Below are 21,476 nucleotides of genomic sequence, written 5' to 3'. Positions count from 1 at the left end.
AAGAGGAATATGTTTGGAATGATTGGAAAGAGGGGCAAGATCCCTCCAACCCCAAGCTGATACAACAGAGCGAGGCAAAGATGTTTTGTTTCACAGAACATGTCAAGCTAAAATAATGCAACCACATGTGCAACATTTTCAGATGTGCAGTTGGTCCAGATATCCCCTCACAGATGACAGCACCCATATGCATGGAACCACCCTATCTGATTAACTGTTCACACACACAGAGATCCACTGCAAGTATTGGCCATCAACATATCTGTATTTGAATCCTGGCATGTCTGGGATGCACATTAAAAGGCCTCATTAATCTTATACTGTTCGGAACCGTTGATTTTCTAAACCAAGTAGAGTACATCTCACAAGCAGTCATTATTATTTTTGTGATTCTACTTTAAAAAATTAACCCTTTTGGGTATAACCATTATTTATTTTTAATACCTAAGTGATAACATAATGAAGTAAGGTCATGTGGAGAGAAAAAAATTGTAATTGAACCACGACCTACCTAGCAAGCCTTGATAACTGTACAGTGAGTGCTTCTATCTTCATCTTTAATTCATCATTGCGATCTCTCAGCTCAGTATTTTCTGTCTGAAGCTGCCCAACTTGTTCAAGAAGAGGCTCAACCATGTCTCGACTTCCTTCCAGCTCACTAATCTGAAATAAAACATTACCTACCTTTAAGCATTGGTATACATACTTGTTTATCAATCTATTAAATGGAGAAGATAAGACAACTACATAGTGGCAATACCATCAGTTTTAAAAGCTTAATGACTTTTGAAATGCATAGAAAAAAGGGCAGTAAATTGAGTAATTCATTTCAGTCATAGCAAAAACTAAAGGGACAAACTACGGGTTAAAAACTAATTCTGACTGAAAAAAATTAAGCAGAAGCAACAATATGAACATGAGAAATAATAACAATTAATCTTTTAAAAGAAGGTCTTCAATGTCTGCGTGTATGTACCTAAAAGGCAAAAATAATCTGCATGTGTGAGTTACAGATTGAATAAACTCTAATAGGTGTTGCAGTCTGTGGGCATGATGCAATTCGTAATTTTTCTTAAGCCACTTTCTGTTCTCAAGTCTGCACCAAATTCTCAGCATATCATCTATAGTCTGTAACACGTAAATTTTGGCTGTGTATCCCACACTGGGTCTAGTTCCTGTCGTCAAAAATCTCTCAGTTATATCTAATGTGTATTACATCCTTCCATGAGCACATCCCAGAAATTCAGATATCATTTCCATTTGAGCAGAAGGGTGCGAGTCCAATTTCCACAGTTTAACAGGACACAATTCCATCCCTTTGACTGGATGTTATTTCTATTTGTGCATGTTACTCCAAATACAAAAAAGTTTTCAAAACAAGCTTACACCTTTTTGCTCAAATAAAGTTGTCACTATTCCCTGTAGGAGAGCTTTACTATCAAATATTTCCTATACATGGACTTACACCTTTTTGTGTAAAGCAGAGCTATTTATTGGACAGTGAAAAACCAGTTAAATTTTATTTGCTTCAGTCAATTTGCAACAGTCGAGTAATAACACTTTATAGTTGTAACTTTATTTTATAATATTCTTTTCTTTATAGGTAAATTAAAATTTTGGTGAAAATCCTTTCACAGTAATGTGGCTCTGCCTGGTGAGTAAAATTTCATATCCAATATCTAGATCATCATCAATGAATAACTGTCTCTTAACTACAGCACTATATAAATTAATTTATAGCAGTGTACACAAAGGATGCTTAAGATATAACAATTACATACCTGTGACAGTACCATCAGTTTTACAAGCTTAACAACTTTTGAAATGCATGCATGGAGATAAACATTTTGGAAAGTAGTCCTTGAGTTGATGAGAACTAAGAGAGAAGTAGATTTGGAAGTACATGTTGAAGAAAGACAAGATGCTGCTCTTGCCATGGATCTAGATTATGAAGATGTCTATCAATGAATCAAAGCCAAACTAAGTTATAAGTGTTGAATGGACCACTGAATTCAAGCAATGTATTATGTTTGCTGTCTGGTGGTGGCAATATATGCTATGTGGGACATACATTAGGCTCTCAGCGGAGATGCAACTCTATACACTACATCAGCAGTCAGTGGGTGATGTCTGCCCCACCAGCCATGGCATTTTCTAATTGGAGTCATTTCTAAGCACACAAACCGCCTTCACATGATACCAGGAATTATGTAACCTGTGTCCAATTAAACACAAAAACAGCTGCTGAAAGATTTCGACTGTTATGGCCTTTAGAAAGCCAGTCACATTGTTTTGAATGCTCCCCAGAGAGCCAAAATGACGTCCTTTTAAGACTTTTTCAATTCGGGGACAAAAAGCCACAAGGACTCAGGATTAGGTGAAAAGGGGGGCTGTGGAACAACAGGAATGCCATTTGAGGTCAAAGATTCAGTGATGGAAGTGGCTGTGTCACATGGAGCATTTTCATGATGCAGCATCGACTTGTCTGCAATGTCTGATCTTACTCGATTCATCCTTTTGCCAAGCCTTTCAAGGACATCTTTCTACATCTACATCTACATCTATATCTACATGGATACTCCATAAATAACATTTAAGTGCCTGGCAGAGGGTTCATCGAACCACCTCCACATTTCTCTATTATTCCAATCTTGTATAGCACACGGAATCTCCACATTTCTCTATTATTCCAATCTTGTATAGCACACGGAATGAATGAACTCCTATATCTTTCCGTACGGACTCTGATTTCCCTTATTTTATTGTGGTGATCATGTCTCCCCATGTAATTCGGTGTCAAGAAAATATTTTCGCATTCGGAGGAGGAAGTTGGTGATTGGAATTTCGTGAGAAGATTCCATTGCAACAAAAAACGTCTTTCTTTTTACGATGTCCAGCCCAAATTCTGTATCATTGCTATGACACTCTCTCCCATATTTCGCAATAATACAAAAAGTGCTCCCCTTCTTTGAACTTTCTTGATGTACTCCGTCAGTCATCGGGTAAGAATCCCACTCCGCGCAGCAGTACTCTAAAAGACGATGGACAAGTGTAGTGTAGGCAGTCTCCTTAGTAGATCTGTTACATTTGCCAATAAAACACAGTCTTTGGTTAGCCTTCCCCACAGCATTTTCTATGTGTTCCTTCCAATTTAAGTTGTTCGTAATTGTAATACCTAGGTATTTAATTCCTTTTAGCACTCATGTGGATGACCTCACACTTTTCATTATTTAGGGTCAACTGCCAATTTTTGCACCATTCAGATATCTTTTCTAAATTGTTTTGCAATTTGTTTTGATCTTCTGATGACTTTATAAGTCGATAAATGACAGCATCATCAGCAGACAACCGAAGACAGCTGCTCACATTGTCTCCCAAATCGTTTACATATTTAAGGAACAGCAAAGGGCCTATAACACTACCAGGGGGAATGCCAGAAATCACTTCTGTTTTACTCGAAGACTTTTTGTCAACTGCTATGTACTGTGACCTTTCTAACAGTAAATCACAAATCCAGTCACATAACTGAGATGATATTCCATAAGCACGCAATTTCACTACGGGCCGCTTGTGTGGTACAGTGTCAAAAGCCTTCTGGGAGTCCAGAAATACGGAATCAGTCTGAAATCCCTTGTCAATAGCCCTCAAAGAGCTAATTGTGTTTCACAGGAACGATGTTTTCTAAACCCATGTTGACTGTGTGTCAATAGACAGTTTTCTTCGAGGTAATTCATAATGTTTGAAAACAATATATGTTCCAAAATCCGGCAGCATATCAATGTTAACGATATGGGCCTGTAATTTAGTGGATTACTCCTACTACCTTTCTTGAATATTGGTGTGACCTGTGCAACTTTCCAGTCTTTGGGTACAGATCTTTTGTCGAGCGAACTGTTTTATATGATTGTTAAGTATGGAGCTAATGTATCAGCATACTCCAAAAGGAACCTAATTGGTATACAGTGTGGACCAGAAGACTTACTTTTATTAAGTGATTTAAGATGCTTCACTACTCCTAGGATATTTAATTCTACGATACTCCTCATGTTGGCAGCTGTTATCAATTCGAACTCTGGAATATTTACTTCGTCTTCTTTTGTGAAGGCATTTCGGAAGGTGGTGTTTAGTAACTCTGCTTTGGCAGCATTGTCTTTGATAGTATCTCCATTGCTGTTGCGCAGAGAAGGCATTGATTGTTTCTTGCCGCTAACATACTTCACATATGACCAGAATATCTTTGGATTTTCTGCCAGGTTTCAGACAAAGTTTCGTTGTGGAAACTGTTATAAGCATCTTGCATTGAAGTCCGTGCTAAATTTCGAGCTCCTGTAAAAGATCGCCACTCTTGGGGATTTTGTGTCTGTTTGAATTTGGCATGTTTGTTTTGTTGTTTCTGCAACAGTGTTCTAACCCGTTTTGTGTACCAAGGAGGATCAGCTCCGTCGTTTGTTAATTTATTTGGTATCAATCTCTCAATTGCTACCGATACTATTTCTTTGAATTCAAGCCACATCTGGTCTACACTCATATTATTAATTTGGATTGAGTGGAGATTGTCTCTCAGGAAGGCATCAAGTGAATTTTTATCTGCTTTTTTGAATAGGTATATTTTTTAGGAGGATTTGGGGATTACAATACTCAATCTCACTACTGCAACCCTGTGTTCACTAATCCCCGTATCAGTTTTGATGCTCATTATTAACTCAGGATTATTTGTTGCTATAAGGTCTAGCGTATTTTCACAACCGTTTACTATTCACGTGGGCTCATGAACTAACTGCTCAAAATAATTTTCAGAGAATACGTTTAGCACAATTTCGGATGATATTTTATGCGTACGTCTGGAATTAAACATGTATTTTTGTCAATATATCAAGGGTAAATTAAAGCCACCACCAACTATTAAAATATGAGTCAGGTACGTGTTTGAAATCAAACTCAAGTTTTCTTTGAACATTTCAGCAGCTGTATCATCTGAATTGGGAGGTCGGTAAAAGGATCCTATTATTATTTTATTCCAGTTGTCAACAATGACCTCTGCCCATAGTAACTCACAGAAACTATCTACTTCAATTTCGTGACAAGATAAACTACTTCTAACAGCAACAAACACGCCACTGCCAACCGTGTTTAACCTACCCTTTCGGAACACCATTAGGTTCTTTGCAAAAATTTCAGCTGAGCTTATACCCGGCTTTAGCCAGCTTTCAGTGCCTATAATGATTTGAGCATCAGTGCTTTCTATTAGTGCTTGGAGCTCTGGTACTTTCCCAACACAGCTACGGCAATTTACAACCAATGGTTCCTGCATCTACGTTCTTCCTGTGTTCAGCCTGCACCCTTTCTGACTGAAGCCCTTCTTTTGTTTTCCAGAGACCCTCTAACCTAAAAGACTGCCCAGTCCACGCCACACAGCCCCTGCTACCCATGTAGCCGCCTCCTGTGTATTGTGGACACCTGACCTATTTAGCGGAACCCGAAACCCAACTACTCTTTGGCGCAAGTCGAGGAATCTGCAGCCTACATGGATGCACAACCATCTGAGCCTCTGATTCAGAACCTCCACTCGGCTCTGTACCAGAGGTCCGCAATCGGTCCTATCAACTATGCTGAAAATAGTCAGCTCTGCTTTGATCTTACAAGCAAGACTGGCAGTCTTTACCACTTCTGTTAGCCATGAGAATCTCTTCTGATCCAAAGTGACACACATCACTGATACCGACCTGCAGTTGGCTGCACCCAGTGCTCTTCATAGAATCTGGGAGGACCCTTTCCACATCTGGAATGACTCCACCCGGTATGCACACGGAGTGCACATTGGTTTTCTTTCCCTTCTTGTCATCCAAGTCCCTAAGGGGCCCCATAACATGCCCAACATTGGAGCTCTCAACTAACAATAATACCACCCTCTGTGATTGCCCGAATCTTGCAGGCTGAGTGGTTTCCTCTGAAACTGGACATGTGACAGCATCTTGTTCAGTGATGGTGTCAGCCACAGACAGCACCTGGAACCTGTTTGTCAGACAAACCGGGGAGGCCTTACATGCAGCCGCCTTGGAAGTCTTTCGCCACCTGCTTTGCCCAGACCTCCCACTCGACCACAGGTGAGGGGTCAACCTCAGTGTGAGCAGTAACTGTGCTGGCCACTCCTGAGAACCAATTGGAGGACTTGGACGTGCTGGACGTCCGTTCGATCCCCAAGCCCAGCCCACAACAGTGGTGCCCATCCACTGCAGCCTCAATCTGCGTAACCAAAGCCATCACAGCCTGAAGCTGAGAGCGAAGTGTCACCGATTCGGCTCACGTCCACACACAAGAATCGCAGTCACTGTCGATACTAAAGACTGTGGAAAACTGAACTATGCACATAAATGGACTATCAGTACCTGCTGCGCAACGCTACTGCAGACCATGACGAAAATGCAGGAACTGTGCCTAATAATACACAGATATTCAAAAACCGTCTGTGTATCATTAGATAATACACAGATATTCAAAAACCCCTACCCCCATGAACCATGTACCTTGCCGTTGGTGGGGAGGCTTGCGTGCCTCAGCAATACAGATGGCCGTACCGTAGGTGCAACCACAACGGAGAGGTATCTGTTGAGAGGCCAGACAAACGTGTGGTTCCTGAAGAGGGGCAGCAGCCTTTTCAGTAGTTACAGGGGCAACAGTCTGGATGATTGACTGATCTGGCCTTGCAACACTAACCAAAACGGCCTTGCTGTGCTGGTACTGCGAACGGCTGAAAGCAAGGGGAAACTACAACCAAAATTTTTCCCGAGGGCATGCAGCTTTACTGTGTGGTTAAATGATGATGGCGTCCTCTTGGGTAAAATATTCCGGAGGTAAAATAGTCCCCCATTCAGATCTCCGGGTGGGGAATACTCAAGAGGACGTCGTTATCAGGAGAAACAAAACTGGCGTTCTACGGATCGAAGCTTGGAATGTCAGATCCCTTAATCGGGCAGGTAGGTTAGAAAATTTAAAAAGGGAAATGGATAGGTTAAAGTTAGATATAGTGGGAATTAGTGAAGTTCGGTGGCAGGAGGAACAAGACTTTTGGTCAGGTGAATACAGGGTTATAAATACAAAATCAAATAGGGGTAATGCAGGAGTAGGTTTAATAATGAATAAAAAAATAGGAGTGTGGGTAAGCTACTACCAACAGCATAGTAAACACATTATTGTGGCCAAGATAGACACAAAGCCCATGCCTACTACAGTAGTACAAGTTTATATGTCAACTAGTTCTGCAGATGATGAAGAAATTGATGAAATATATGATGAGATAAAAGAAATTATTCAGGTAGTGAAGGGAGACGAAAATTTAATAGTCTTGGGTGACTGGAATTCGAGAGTAGGAAAAGGGAGAGAAGGAAACATAGTGGATGAATATGGATTGGGGAAGAGAAATGAAAGAGGAAGCCGCCTGGTAGAATTTTGCACAGAGCATAACTTAATCATAGCTAACACTTGGTTCAAGAATCATAAAAGAAGGTTGTATACGTGGAAGAATCCTGGAGATACTAGAAGGTATCAGATAGATTATATAATGGTAAGACAGAGATTTAGGAACCAGGTTTTAAATTGTAAGACATTTCCTGGGGCAGATGTGGACTCTGACCAAAAATCTATCGGTTATAAACTGTAGATTAAAACTGAAGAAACTGCAAAAAGGTGGGAATTTAAGGAGATGGGACCTGGATAAATTGACTAAACCAAAGGTTGTACAAAGTTTCAGGGACAGCATAAGGGAACAATTGACAGGAATGGGGGAAAGAAATACAGTAGAAGAAGAATGGGTAGCTTTGAGGGATGAAGTAGTGAAGGCAGCAGAGGATCAAGTACGTAAAAAGACGAGGGCTAGTAGAAATCCTTGGGTAACAGAAGAAATATTGAATTTAACTGATCATCATCATCATCATCATCATCTTGGACAGTTTCCAGCCACTGGCTGGGTCTGTCGGGAACACAAGCCTCTCCATCGTGTTCTGTCTTTCCACCATTCCCCCTCTTCCACCTTCGTCCAGTTCTCTCCTCTTCTCGTCACACATGATCTCCAATTGCATCTGACACTTGCTGTAGGATTTCATCCATAACAATAATAAACAATAAAGGCGAAAGTGCACTTCCCTGTCGTAGCCCATTTTCCAGCTTGACAGGGAAGTGCACTTTCGCCTTTATTGTTTATTATTGTTATGGATGTGGGAGATGGGCAACGGCACAAAGTAGGGGACTGCCTATAGGGGCGATGTACAGCGGGGACTTCGTGTGCCCCAGGACCGCTACGGTAGCTGAGAAGGCTCTATGGGAACCCTGAAACGTGACGGCTAACGGGGCTCTGGTGAAGCTGCGATAGGCCTAGCAAGCCAGTAGTGGATAAATCAACTGCTTTTAAAAAGGGAACATGCCTCGGATCACGAATTTAACTGATGAAAGGAGAAAATATAAAAACGCAGTAAATGAAGCAGGCAAAAGGGAATACAAATGTCTCAAAAATGAGATCGACAGGAAGTGCAAAATGGCTAAGCAGGGATGGCTAGAGGACAAATGTAAGGACGTAGAGGCTTATCTCACTAGGGGTACGATAGATACTGCCTACAGGAAAATTAAAGAGACCTTTGGAGAAAAGAGAGCCACTTGTATGAATATCAAGAGCTCAGATGGAAACCCAGTTCTAAGCAAAGAAGGGAAAGCAGAAAGGTAGAAGGAGTATATAGAGGGTTTATACAGGGGCGATGTTCTTGAGGACAATATTATGGAAATGGAAGAGGAGGTAGATGAAGATGAAATGGGAGATACAATACTGCGTGAAGAGTTTGACAGAGCACTGAAAGACCTGAGTCAAAACAAGGCCCCGGGAGTAGACAACATTTCATTGGAACTACTTGTAACGCCGGAAATGCATATCCTCCTATTTCCATCTATTGTACTATTTTTTTTTCCTTGCTTTGTTACCTCAAGATATGACATTTCTGTCTCTTTGTATATTGTAATTGATTTACTATTTGTATATTTATGCATTTATGTCGATGTATAATTGGTTTGTTTCGTAAATATTATTTGTATTTTTACGCTGGGTCTTGCCTAGGGAAAACTGCTATCGAACGATTACGTCGATAGGTCGTGTGAAGAATCAAAGTGTGTAGGATCTTTGGTAGTGTTAACTCTGCCGCGTGGAGCGCGGGGGAGAAGGAGTGTGGCGGGAGTAGCGAGTGGAGCAGGTGTGTTGTGTGACGCTCCCGCGAGTTGCCGCGCTTTCGGGGTTTGGCAGCATGTAATTGCGCTCGACTTGCGATGATAGTTTCTGACATGGTGTCGCGGACGGGAAACTAACTAGCGCACATCAAGAGCCCGTTTCGTCTGGTGACCGTGTCGAGAAGAAGGCGCGCCAACATCCAGCTTCTGCAACAGCGACGGCCGACAATGAGTGACTGTCGCCACCTCCTCGACCGACGGCTTCAAACCTTCAATCAACCGACAAGGAAGACTGGACGCACGTACAGTTTTAGAACTGTATGGCAGACCTCAGCTTTTAATCTTGTTCCATTTGCCTCGCAAAATTACAGCAACTTAGCATGAACCTTTGTTGCTCATTGTCCCAATTGCATTACCAAGCAGGGTCCCTTCCTTTTCCGAAATGAACCAGAGTGTCGTTGAAATTTAAACGCCAGCACTAAAGTAATATAGCTAATTCTATTTCACTGCTTTAATTTCAAAGTTCAGTTGGCTGGCTACAATATTCAGATTACACAAGCACAAATTAAGAGCGCGAGTTTTGTTACCATATTTTAGCTTACCTGTGACTGCAGCTCAGCTTGGTACGTACTAAATTTTACTATTTTTAATTGTTCAGAATCATTTAATTCAGGCTCAAAGTTAAATCTCTTCTTTCTAAATTGCGTAGATTCAAGTAGCTTTTGAAATGATTGTTGAGGTAGTCCAAGACTAACCGTATTTTACTGAATTTCGATGTGCTTCAGAAAGAAAGCTCACTATTAACTTCAGTCACTAAATTAACTTTCGATTTTCCGGTTTTATTAATTCTTTTGCTAAATTAAGTCAGGGTGTAGCGAAATTTATTACTTCTGACAAACTTTCAGTTTTCACACTACACGTGTCAACCTTCAGTTGCCACGCTTCTAGTGCTAATTATATGTGTAATAACCTTTCCTTTTCAGTTACTATAGTAATTGTCCTTAGGACTGGCGACCGTGATTTCCCCCAAATCTCAAATACCTAATTACCGCTAGTTAATTGTTAACGTAATGGCTGCACATTTACTTTCTTTATTAACTTTACCCCTTTTCAAAATTAATTTCCACCAGTTTCATTAGCACATTTCCTTTCATTTAGATGTAACCCTTTCCTCCCTCTTTACCGACAGGTTAACTTCGGTGACGATTGCTTTTCCAAAACTCCCATTAGGTACACGCGGTTTCATTTTTCACTGTCATTAAGGTCGGTAAGTGAGGGGGAGGTTACATACTGATGGCCTTGGGGCAGCCAGTCCTGACAAAACTCTACCATCTGGTGAGCAAAATGTATGAGACAGGCGAAATACCCTCAGACTTCAAAAAGAATATAATAATTCCAATCCCAAAGAAAGCAGGTGTTGACAGATGTGCAAATTACCGAACAATCAGTTTAATAAGTCACAGCTGCAAAATACTAACACGAATTCTTTACAGACAAATGGAAAAACTGGTAGAAGCCAACCTAGGCGAAGATCAGTTTGGATTCCGCAGAAATGTTGGAACACGTGAGGCAATACTGACCCTATGACTTATATTAGAAAATAGATTAAGGAAAAGCAAACCTACATTTCTAGCATATGTAGACTTAGAGAAAGCTTTTGAAAATGTTGACTGGAATACTCTCTTTCAAATTCTAAAGGTGGCAGGGGTAAAACAAAGGGAGCGAAAGGCTATTTACAATTTGTACAGAAACCAGATGGCAGTTATAAGAGTCGAGGGACATGAAAGGGAAGCAGTGGTTGCGAAGGGAGTGAGACAGGGTTGTAGCCTGTCCCCATGTTATTCAATCTGTATACTGAGCAAGCAGTAAAGGAAACAAAAGAAAAATTTGGAGTAGGTATTAAAGTCCATGGAGAAGAAATAAAAACATTGAGGTTCGTCGATGACATTGTAATTCTGTCAGAGACAGCAAAGGACTTGGAAGAGCAGCTGAACGGAATGGACAGTGTCTTGAAAGGAGGATATAAGATGAACATCAACAAAAGCAAAACGAGGATAATGGAATGTAGTCGAATTAAGTCGGGTGATGCTGAGGGCATTAGATTAGGAAATGAGACACTTAAAGCAGTAAAGGAGTTTTGCTATTTGGGGAGCAAAATAACTGACGATGGTCGAAGTAGAGAGGATATAAAATGTAGACTGGCAATGGCAAGGAAAGCGTTTCTGAAGAAGAAAAATTTGTTAACATCGAGTATAGATTTAAGTGTCAGGATGTAGTTTCTGAAAGTATTTGTATGGAGTGTAGCCAAGTATGGAAGTGAAACATGGACGATAAATAGTTTGGACAAGAAGAGAATAGAAGCTTTTGAAATGTGGTGCTACAGAAGAATGCTGAAGATTAGATGGGTAGATCACATAACTAATGAGGAGGTATCGAATAGAATTGGGGAGAAGAGGAGTTTGTGGCACAATCTGACAAGAAGAAGGGACTGGTTGGTAGGACATGTTCTGAGGCAGCAAGGGATCACAAATTTAGCATTGGAGGGCAGCGTGGAGGGTAAAAATTGTAGAGGGAGACCAAGAGATGAATACACTAAGCAGATTCAGAAGGATGTGTTGTTGTTGTTGTGGTCTTTAGTCCTGAGACTGGTTTGATGCAGCTCTCCATGCTACTCTATCCTGTGCAAGCTTCTTCATCTCCCAGTATCTACTGCAACCTACATCCTTCTGAATCTGCTTAGTGTATTCATCTCTTGGTCTCCCTCTACGATTTTTACCCTCCACACTGCCCTCCAATGCTAAATTTGTGATCCGTTGATGCCTCAGAACATGTCCTACCAACCGGTCCCTTCTTCTTGTCAAGTTGTGCTATGAAGTCCTCTTCTCCCCAATTCTATTCAATACCTCCTCATTAGTTATGTGATCTACCCATCTAATCTTCCGCATTCTTCTGTAGCACCACATTTTGAAAGCTTCTATTCCCTTCTTGTCCAAACTATTTATCGTCCATGTTTCACTTCCATACATGGCTACACTCCATACCAATACTTTCAGAAACGACTTCCTGACACTTAAATCTATACTCGATGTTAACAAATTCCTCTTCTTGAGAAACGCTTTCCTTGCCATTGCCAGTCTACATTTTATATCCTCTCTACTTCGACCATCATCGGTTATTTTACTCCCTAAATAGCAAAACTCCTTTACAACTTTAAGTGTCCCATTTCCTAATCTAATTCCCTCAGCATCACCCGACTTAATTTGACTACATTCCATTATACTCGTTTTGCTTTTGTTGATGTTCATCTTATATCCTCCTTTCAAGACACTGTCCATTCCGTTCAGCTGCTCTTCCAAGTCCTTTGCTGTCTCTGACAGAATTACAATGTCATCGGCGAACCTCAAAGTTTTTACTTCTTCTCCATGAATTTTAATACCTACTCCGAATTTTTCTTTTGTTTCCTTTACTGCTTGCTCAATATACAGATTGAATAACATCGAGGAGAGGCTACAACCCTATCTTACTCCTTTCCCAACCACTGCTTCCCTTTCATGCCCCTCGACTCTTATAACTGCCATCTGGTTTCTGTACAAACTGTAAATAGCCTTTCGCTCCCTGTATTTTACCCCTGCCACCTTCAGATTTTGAAAGAGAGTATTCCAGTTAACATTGTCAAAAGCTTTCTCTAAGTCTACAAATGCTAGAAACGTAGGTTTGCCTTTTCTTAATCTTTCTTCTAAGATAAGTCGTAAGGTCAGTTTTGCCTCACGTGTTCCAACATTTCTACGGAATCCAAACTGATCTTCCCCGAGGTCGGCTTCTACCAGTTTTTCCATTCGTCTGTAAATAATTAGCGTTATTTTGCATCTGTGACTTATTAAACTGATAGTTCGGTAATTTTCACATCTCTCAACACCTGCTTTCTTTGGGATTGAAATTATTATATTCTTCTTGAAGTCTGAGGGTATTTCGCCTGTCTCATACATCGTGCTCACCAGTTGGTACAGTTTTGTCATGACTGGCTCTCCCGAGGCCATCAGTAATTCTAATGGAATGTTGTCTACTCCAGGGGCCTTGTTTCGACTCAGGTCTTTCAGTGCTCTGTCAAACTCTTCACGCAGTATCTTATCTCCCATTTTGTCTTCATCTACCTCCTCTTCCATTTCCATAATATTGTCCTCAAGTACATCGCCCTTGTATAAACCCTCTATATACTCCTTCCACCTTTCTGCCTTCCCTTCTTTGCTTAGAACTGGGTTGCCATCTGAACTCTTGATATTCATACAAGTGGTTCTCTTCTCTCCAAAGGTCTCTTTAATTTTCCTGTAGGCAGTATCTATCTTACCCCTAGTGAGACAAGCCTCTACATCCTTACATTTGTCCTCTAGCCATCCCTGCTTAGCCATTTTGCACTTCCTGTCGATATCATTTTTGAGACGTTTGTATTCCTTTTTTCCTGCTTCATTTACTGCATTTTTATATTTTCTCCTTTCATCAATTAAATTCAATATTTCTTCTGTTACCCAAGGATTTCTATTAGCCCTCGTCTTTTTACCTACTTGATCCTCTGCTGCCTTCACTACTTCATCCCTCAGAGCTACCCATTCTTCTTCTACTGTATTTCTTTCCCCCATTCCTGTCAATTGTTCCCTTATGCTCTCCCTGAAACTTTGTCAACCTTTGGTTTAGTCAGTTTATCCAGGTCCCATCTCCTTAAATTCCCACCTTTTTGCAGTTTCTTTAGTTTCAATCTGCAGTTCATAACCAATAGATTGTGGTCAGAATCCACATCTGCCCCTGGAAATGTCTTACAATTTGAAACCTGGTTCCTAAATCTCTGTCTTACCATTATATAATCTATCTGATACCTTTTAGTATCTCCAGGATTCTTCCAGGTACACAGCCTTCTTTTATGATTCTTGAACCAAGTGTTGGCTATGATTAAGTTATGCTCTGTGCAAAATTCTACAAGGCGGCTTCCTCTTTCATTCCTTCCCCCCAATCCATATTCACCTACTATGATTCCTTCTCTCCCTTTTCCTACTGACGAATTCCAGTCACCCATGACTATTAAATTTTCGTCTCCCTTCACTACCTGAATAATTTCTTTTATCTCGTCATACATTTCATCTATTTCTTCATCATCTGCAGAGGTAGTTGGCATATAAACTTGTACTACTGTAGTAGGCATGGGCTTTGTGTCTATCTTGGCCACAATAATGCGTTCACTACGCTGTTTGTAGTAGCTAACCCGCACTCCTATTTTTTTATTCATTATTAAACCTACTCCTGCATTACCCCTATTTGATTTTGTATTTATAACCCTGTAATCACCTGACCAAAAGTCTTGTTCCTCCTGCCACCGAACTTCACTAATTCCCACTATATCTAACTTTAACCTATCCATTTCCCTTTTTAAATTTTCTAACCTACCTGCCCGATTAAGGGAGCTGACATTCCACGCTTCAATCCGTAGAACGCCAGTTTTCTTTCTCTTGATAACGACATCCTCCTGAGTAGTCCCCACCCGGAGATCCGAATGGGGGACTATTTTACCTCCGGAATATTTTACCCAAGAGGACGCCATCATCATTTAATCATACAGTAGAGCTGCATGTCCTCGGGAAAAATTACGGCTGTAGTTTCCCCTTGCTTTCAGCAGTTCGCAGTACCAGCACAGCAAGGCCGTTTTGGTTAATGTTACAAGGCCAGATCAGTCAATCATCCAGACTGTTGCCCCTGCAACTACTGAAAAGGCTGCTGCCCCTCTTCAGGAACCACATGTTTGTCTGGCCTCTCAACAGATAACCCTCCGTTGTGGTTGCACCTACGGTACGGCCATCTGTATCGCTGAGGCACGCAAGCCTCCCCACCAACGGCAAGGTCCATGGTTCATGGGGGGATGTAGGTTGCAGTAAGTACTGGGAGATGAAGAAGCTTGCACAGGATAGAGTAGTATGGAGAGCTGCATCAAACCAGTCTCAGGACTGAAGACGACAACAACAACAACAACCACAACAACAACATTCAAAAACCTAACTACCGAAGCACTCAGGTGAAACGAAATAATTCGTCCCTCATTAGGAACTTGTAATATGTCACAAAATCGGTTTACTTTCCGATGCAAATGAAAACATGAGAACTGTGGCTATTAGATATCAAATTTACACGCAGAAACTCAAGAAACTAAACTATTAAAGCACACACATGATATTATAAAATTCGCTCCTGTTAGGAATTCGCAAATGTCACAAAACTGGTTACTTCCCTGTTGCGGTGTCTGTCTCGGTTGGCTACTACTGCCTGACTTTTTGTACAACACTTGGCTGACAATTTGTTCTGTTTTTTTTAAGTTGAAAGTCTCCCTGAGCAAGGTTCATCTTCGTGTGAAAGCAGTATGAGTGCAAACTCAGACTGAGCATCTGGAAGGGATGAACACACCGGTCTACACAAGTAGAACAACCCAGCATTGCCAGATCGCTCTCATTACTTTCCTCACACACCTCATATGTATGTTCCACATCTCCTCCTAAACAACTGGACCAATTTCATCATCATCACACATATCACTTACTGCGAGGCAAGAATAACTGTGGGGGTAAGAACCACTCACCTATCAAAAGTGTGGGGGTGGGGATGGGTTTGAAAAAACAGTGTAGTCCATGACATGCAAATACCCATAGGTTAGTCATCCAGTGTTTCAGAATGAGAGTACTTAACAGACTACACAGTTTACACATAATTTCAAACGTTTGTGAAACTTTTTCTCACTGACACCCACAAAATGACGAAAGGAAGAGTTTATCACGTACTACATTTTCACTGTTCACAGAGTAAAACTGCGCATGAAGCATGACATTTTAATTTACTACTGCTTTACTACTCACTCTATTCGCAACACATATTGCGGACAGTAGCCACATATAACACTGAATGTACCTGAAACATTATATCATTATACAGCACACAGCTCAGGATATACAATGTTATAAACATTGAGCTGCATGAAAATGAAGCTGCAGGGCAAAATTCACTAGATATACTGATGAAATATGTGTACAAATAAATGTGAAATATGTTGAGCTTTCGGCCGACAATACCTTTGTCCAAAAAGACAACACACACACACACACACACACACACACACACACACACAGTCCCTGGCAGGTGTAGCGAGACTATGGGCAGCAGTGCAAAGTGGGAGAGGCAACTGGTTGGGAGTAAGGAGGGGCTGGGGTGGGAAGGGGCTGGGATAGGGAAGGGGAGGGATAGGAGAATAGGGATTCATGATGGTGAAGTCTACTAGTGGGAGCGTGCAGGGACAAGGTGGAGTTAGGGTAGGGCAGCTACATGCAGTCGGGAGATTGGACAGAGGAAAGGAGAGAGAGGGGAGGTAGAGGTAAAGGAGAGAAGTAAAATGATGACAGCAGATGTCCAGGGCATAGGACACATGATGTAGTCAGCCAACAGATACATCACTATTAAGTACCACGAACACACAAATAGGAAAAGTTAATTGTTTAAATTAATATATGTATATACTGCAGCTACAAGAAACGCTAAGCCTTCACGTATAATATTGATCTTTAAGATTAATAAGCTACTAGAGAAGCTAAGCTTTCACATGTAATATTGGTCTCTCTTGCAGGTATTACACCTTAACATACATTACACAAATATGGCAGTAAAATTTGAACTAATGACAAATGTCTGGTGTTCTGAGCTAGAAATTATTCAAAGTGGCTGGTCCTCAAAGTGTTACATTTTAAATGAGAGTAAAATGCTCCGTGACTTAAGAAACATCGGACACACTCATACGTAACACAATTCAACTTGTGTAAAAGGAAATTTACTTCAAAAGTAACGTTTTTCAAACCACCATTCGCAATATTTTACTAAGACCTGTTAGAAACAGGTTCATTCCAGCACCAGGAAACAGGCGTTATTGAACATGTGCAGTTATGAGGCATAGGAAGCCTGTATGTTTGTACATATAACGCATTAAAAGATCTTACATTACGTCATAAAAGAAACAGGATATCAGACTATATTCCCAAGAGCATCAGAATTTCGTAAACCATGCTGAAATGCATAATTCGACTTGAAGTCCACATTCATATGTCCAGATCCACAATGCAGTAGGCCCCAATCTATATTAAGCTTTTCAGTGTGATTTTCGGGATGTAAATTTTCTTGGAGTACCAGTACTGCGCTATCTCATGTTTGGTTCTTTATTATGGCATAACGCCATATGTGCCAGAGGATGAAAACATGCACTTGTAATTCAGCGAACAGTTGGAACTAACCCATACTGTGGAATAAAATGCTTCATTTCAAATAAATTGACTGCCTCAGCGGAAAAGATTAATAAAAGCCCATGTTTCTTTAACAAACCAACAAAAACAGTTTCATTATTCTGTAAGGTGATTAATGCCTGACTACCAAAAACTGAAAATAAAATAAAATCAGAAAACTGAAACTAATTATATATTACAGCCTTCCGTAATTATGTGAATGTATTTTAATTAACTTGATGGCTCCTGGTCACAGAAATCCATTTTGTTTTTATCTGACGTGGGAGCCGTAAACGAAGAAGAAACAGCACAATCTTTTTCTTCTTCTTCTTCTTCTTCAGTAGCACTACAGCCCTTGGAGAGCCTCGGCCCCTTCAAAGATCTTCCTCCACACCTCTCAGTTATTTGCTGCTCTTTTCCAACTCCAGACTCCCATAATGGTGAGAGCCATTATTACGTCGTCAATTCATCTTCTTCTAGGTCTCCCTTTTCACCTAGCTGAATGGATCACACCTTTCATCATTTTCTTTGTAATTCTATCCTCTGCCATTCTCTCCAAGTGTCATAGCCATCATATTTGCGGTGATTTCACATATTTTACTATGTCCCTACCTTGTATTAACTCTTGTAATTCCGCATTGTAGCATATTCTCCAGCCTTCTTCCTCTCTTATTGGCCAATAGATTTTGCACAGTATTTTCTGCTCAATGGTTCTTAGTGCATTTTTATCATGTTCTGTTAACGTCCATACCTCTGACCCATATTTGATAACTGGGCGGACTAGGGAATTATATACATGCAGTTTTGTTTTTCTTGTAACAAAGCTATTTCTGAAAAGTTGCATATTTACAAAGTAAGCTCTTTTTCCTGGTTGTATCCTTTCCCTTATAGTCTTTCCAATACTGTTATCATTTGTTACTAGGGCTCCCAAGTAGTTAAAAGAGGACACTCCTTTGAAGCATTTTCCATTGATGTTTAGGTTTTTAGGGGTTCTTCTGGCCTCAGATTGTGACATTACCATATCTTTTGTTTTGTTTTCATTTACTATGAGGCCAATTTTTAAGGCTTCTGTTTCCATTGCCCAGTATGTTTCTTGGAGTGTATTTATATTTCTTCCTACTATAGCAATGTCATCAGCATATGCACATATCTGGCTAGTCTTCATAAATATGGTGTCTCTTTTGTTAATTTTATTTACTACTCTATGCAGGGCTATATTGAATAGGACAGTGGAGAGACAATCACCTTGCTTCATACCTTTATTACAGTCAAAGCTTTCACTTTTTCTGCTAAGGATCTTACTTTTGCTCTTCTCTCTGTCATTGTCATTCTGATTAGTGTTATTAGTTTAGCACATATACCAGCTTCTCCCAGTACTCTGTATAGTTCTTGCTGATTTATGCTATCAGCAAAATCACTAAATGTAAACAGGGGTCATGTGGAGACTAACCCCCCCCCCTCCCCCCCACAACAACTCAGACTGCTCATGCATGCGCAAATCTGGCTGCTTGGACGTGCCAGAAAAATTTTTCTTTTTAGCATCTGGCTTCAAGCAGCCAGAAGTGGGAGAGGGTACTGCTATATGTGATTGACTGTGCATGCACCTGAGCCCTCTGACAACACACTAATCTGACGTCGCACTCATTGGAAGTAGTTTGTTGTTACTAAGTGTTGCATAGTCTTTGTCCTAAGGCCTTTGACACATTTTGCTGTTGGGAGATGTTTGTGTGTGCACACTGCTTTGTTATTGTAAAAGGTGCATTTCCTTTGCAACTAACGTTTGTTGCTTTTTTTTTCTCGTTTATGTTTTACTGCTGCAGTATTATACTGCAGTAGAGGGATACAGTAATATTTTTTGGCAGGGTATCAGTTATTACCAGTTAAAATCCCAAGAATTTAACTGAAAACTAAAACAATGAAAAATTTTCGGAATTTCAAAAACTTCTCAGGTTATTTCCAATTCTCTCCCTGATTAAAAAATTCCTGGGTTTTTCCCTGATTTATACAACCTGATAATGCTGAATTTCTTTCTGTAATTTATGTGTAATTTACTACAATTGTGTAGAATTTGTGAAACTAAATAGGCTTTTATACATGTGAAATGTTAAAGAAATAAGTGACACAAGTTTTGATGTTTGGATAATCAATCATATATCATCATGGGTTTAGATCATGGATCAAGAAAGCACCACTTGTGCAACATTCAGCTTGCCCTTTCCTCACACTATATCCTGCAAAGCATGGATGCAGAGCAATATGAAAAGTCCATATTTCTAGATTTCCAGGAAGAATTTGTCATAATACCACAGTGCAGACTTTTAACAAAGGTCTGAGGACAAAGAATATGCCTCAATGAAAATAATCAATTTTGACAATATAATGTAATTGGATAGATAAAAAAATCTACTCACTAAGTGGTGGCAGAACACACACATAAAAAAAAAAGTTTTACTAATGCAAGCTTTTGGAGACAGTGGCTTCTTCTTGCACCAGAACTGAAGGGGAAGAAAGAGAGCTGAAGGGAAAGAAACTGGAGAAGTTTAGGAAAAGGGTAGAGTTCGAAAATCTATCCAGAACCCTGGGTCATGGGAGACTTACTGGACAGTATGAGAAGGATCCCCTAACCCGGGGTTCTGGGTGGCTTTTCCGAACTCAACCCTGTTCCTATACCTCTACAGTTTCTTTCCCTTCACCTCTCTTCATTCACCTTCAACCCTTCTGCCAGAAGATTGAGCCACTAGCTCTGAAAGCTTCTGTAAGTAAGACCTTCTTTTATATGTGTGTTCTCCTGCTGCCGCTTGGTGAGTAGATTTTTTGTCTATCCAATCACAGCATATTTGAGAGGCTTGAAGACACACTATCAGTGCCCAATACACCATCTTGGACAGCAAGTGTTCATCAGGATGCCCCATGGAAGTGTGACAGGACCATTCTCGTACTCTATGTACATAAACGATCTGATGGATAGTGTGGCCAGCAATCAGAGACTTGTTTGCCGATGGTGCTGTAGTATACAAGAAACTGTCATCTTTGAGTGATTGTAGGAGGATACAGGATGATGTGATAGAATTTCTATATGGTGTGATGAATGGCAGCTTCCTCTAAACGTGGCGAAAAAAGAAGTCAATGAAGATAGGAAGGGAAAACAACACAATAATGTCAAATTCAGAATTAGTGGCGTGCTGCCTGACACAGTCACATAGATTAAATATCTGTGTGTAATGTTGGAAATTAACATGAAATGGAATGAGCATTTAAGGTTAGTTGTAGAAAAGGTGAATGTTCACCTTTGATTTATTGGGAGAGTTCTAGGAAAGTTTAGCTCATCCATAAAGGAGATGGCAAACATAGTACTTGTGATATTCATTCTTCAGTAATGCTAGAGAGTTTGTGATCCCCCCCAAGCTGGATTAAAGGAAGACATGCAAGCAATTCAGAGGAGTAGTGCTAGATTTGTTACCAACAGATTCAATCAACATGAAAGTGTTACAGAAATGCTTCATGAACCCAAATTGGTAATCTGGATGTTCTTTTCACTAAACATTATGAGAAAGTTTAGAGAACCTGCATCTGCAACAAGATGCACAACAATCCTACTGCCACCAGCATATATATTGCATAAGGGCCACAAAGTCTTGATATAAGAAATCAGAGTTCGTGCAGAAGTATGTAGATAGTCATTATTCCCTCATTTGATATGTGAGTGGAATGAGAATGGGTGACAGTGGTAAAAGGCTCTGTATGGTGACTTTCGGAGTATGTTTGTAGATGTAGATGTTCCACTGTTTACAGCCACCTGAAATCATGCACTACATAAAAAACATCACATGCACTTATTCATGTGCTGAATAACAACTAAGTTTAATGCCTCCAAACAAGCAAGGAAGATTGTATGATCTTAATTCACTGCAAGTATGCCTAAGAGATATAAATCAAACTTGGGCACTAATTGTAAAAGAACAAGAGCAACCACTTTTT

General features: G+C 40.3%; 1 protein-coding gene across 1 annotated transcript in view; it reads right to left on the bottom strand.

Moving 5' to 3' along the window:
- LOC126092562 (ninein-like protein) overlaps positions 1-21,476 on the bottom strand; it is a 139,840-nt gene that overhangs the window by 77,735 nt on the left and 40,629 nt on the right. Inside the window, exon 10 of the mRNA XM_049908234.1 lies at positions 512-663. Within this exon, the coding sequence (XP_049764191.1) occupies positions 512-663 (152 nt within the window). The remainder of the gene's footprint in view (positions 1-511; positions 664-21,476) is intronic.

This window comes from Schistocerca cancellata, chromosome 7, assembly GCF_023864275.1.
Source record: "Schistocerca cancellata isolate TAMUIC-IGC-003103 chromosome 7, iqSchCanc2.1, whole genome shotgun sequence".
Classification (NCBI taxonomy): Eukaryota; Metazoa; Arthropoda; class Insecta; order Orthoptera; family Acrididae; genus Schistocerca; species Schistocerca cancellata.
The sequence above is the reverse complement of the archived record's forward strand: the minus strand, read 5'-3'. Positions and strand labels throughout refer to the sequence as shown.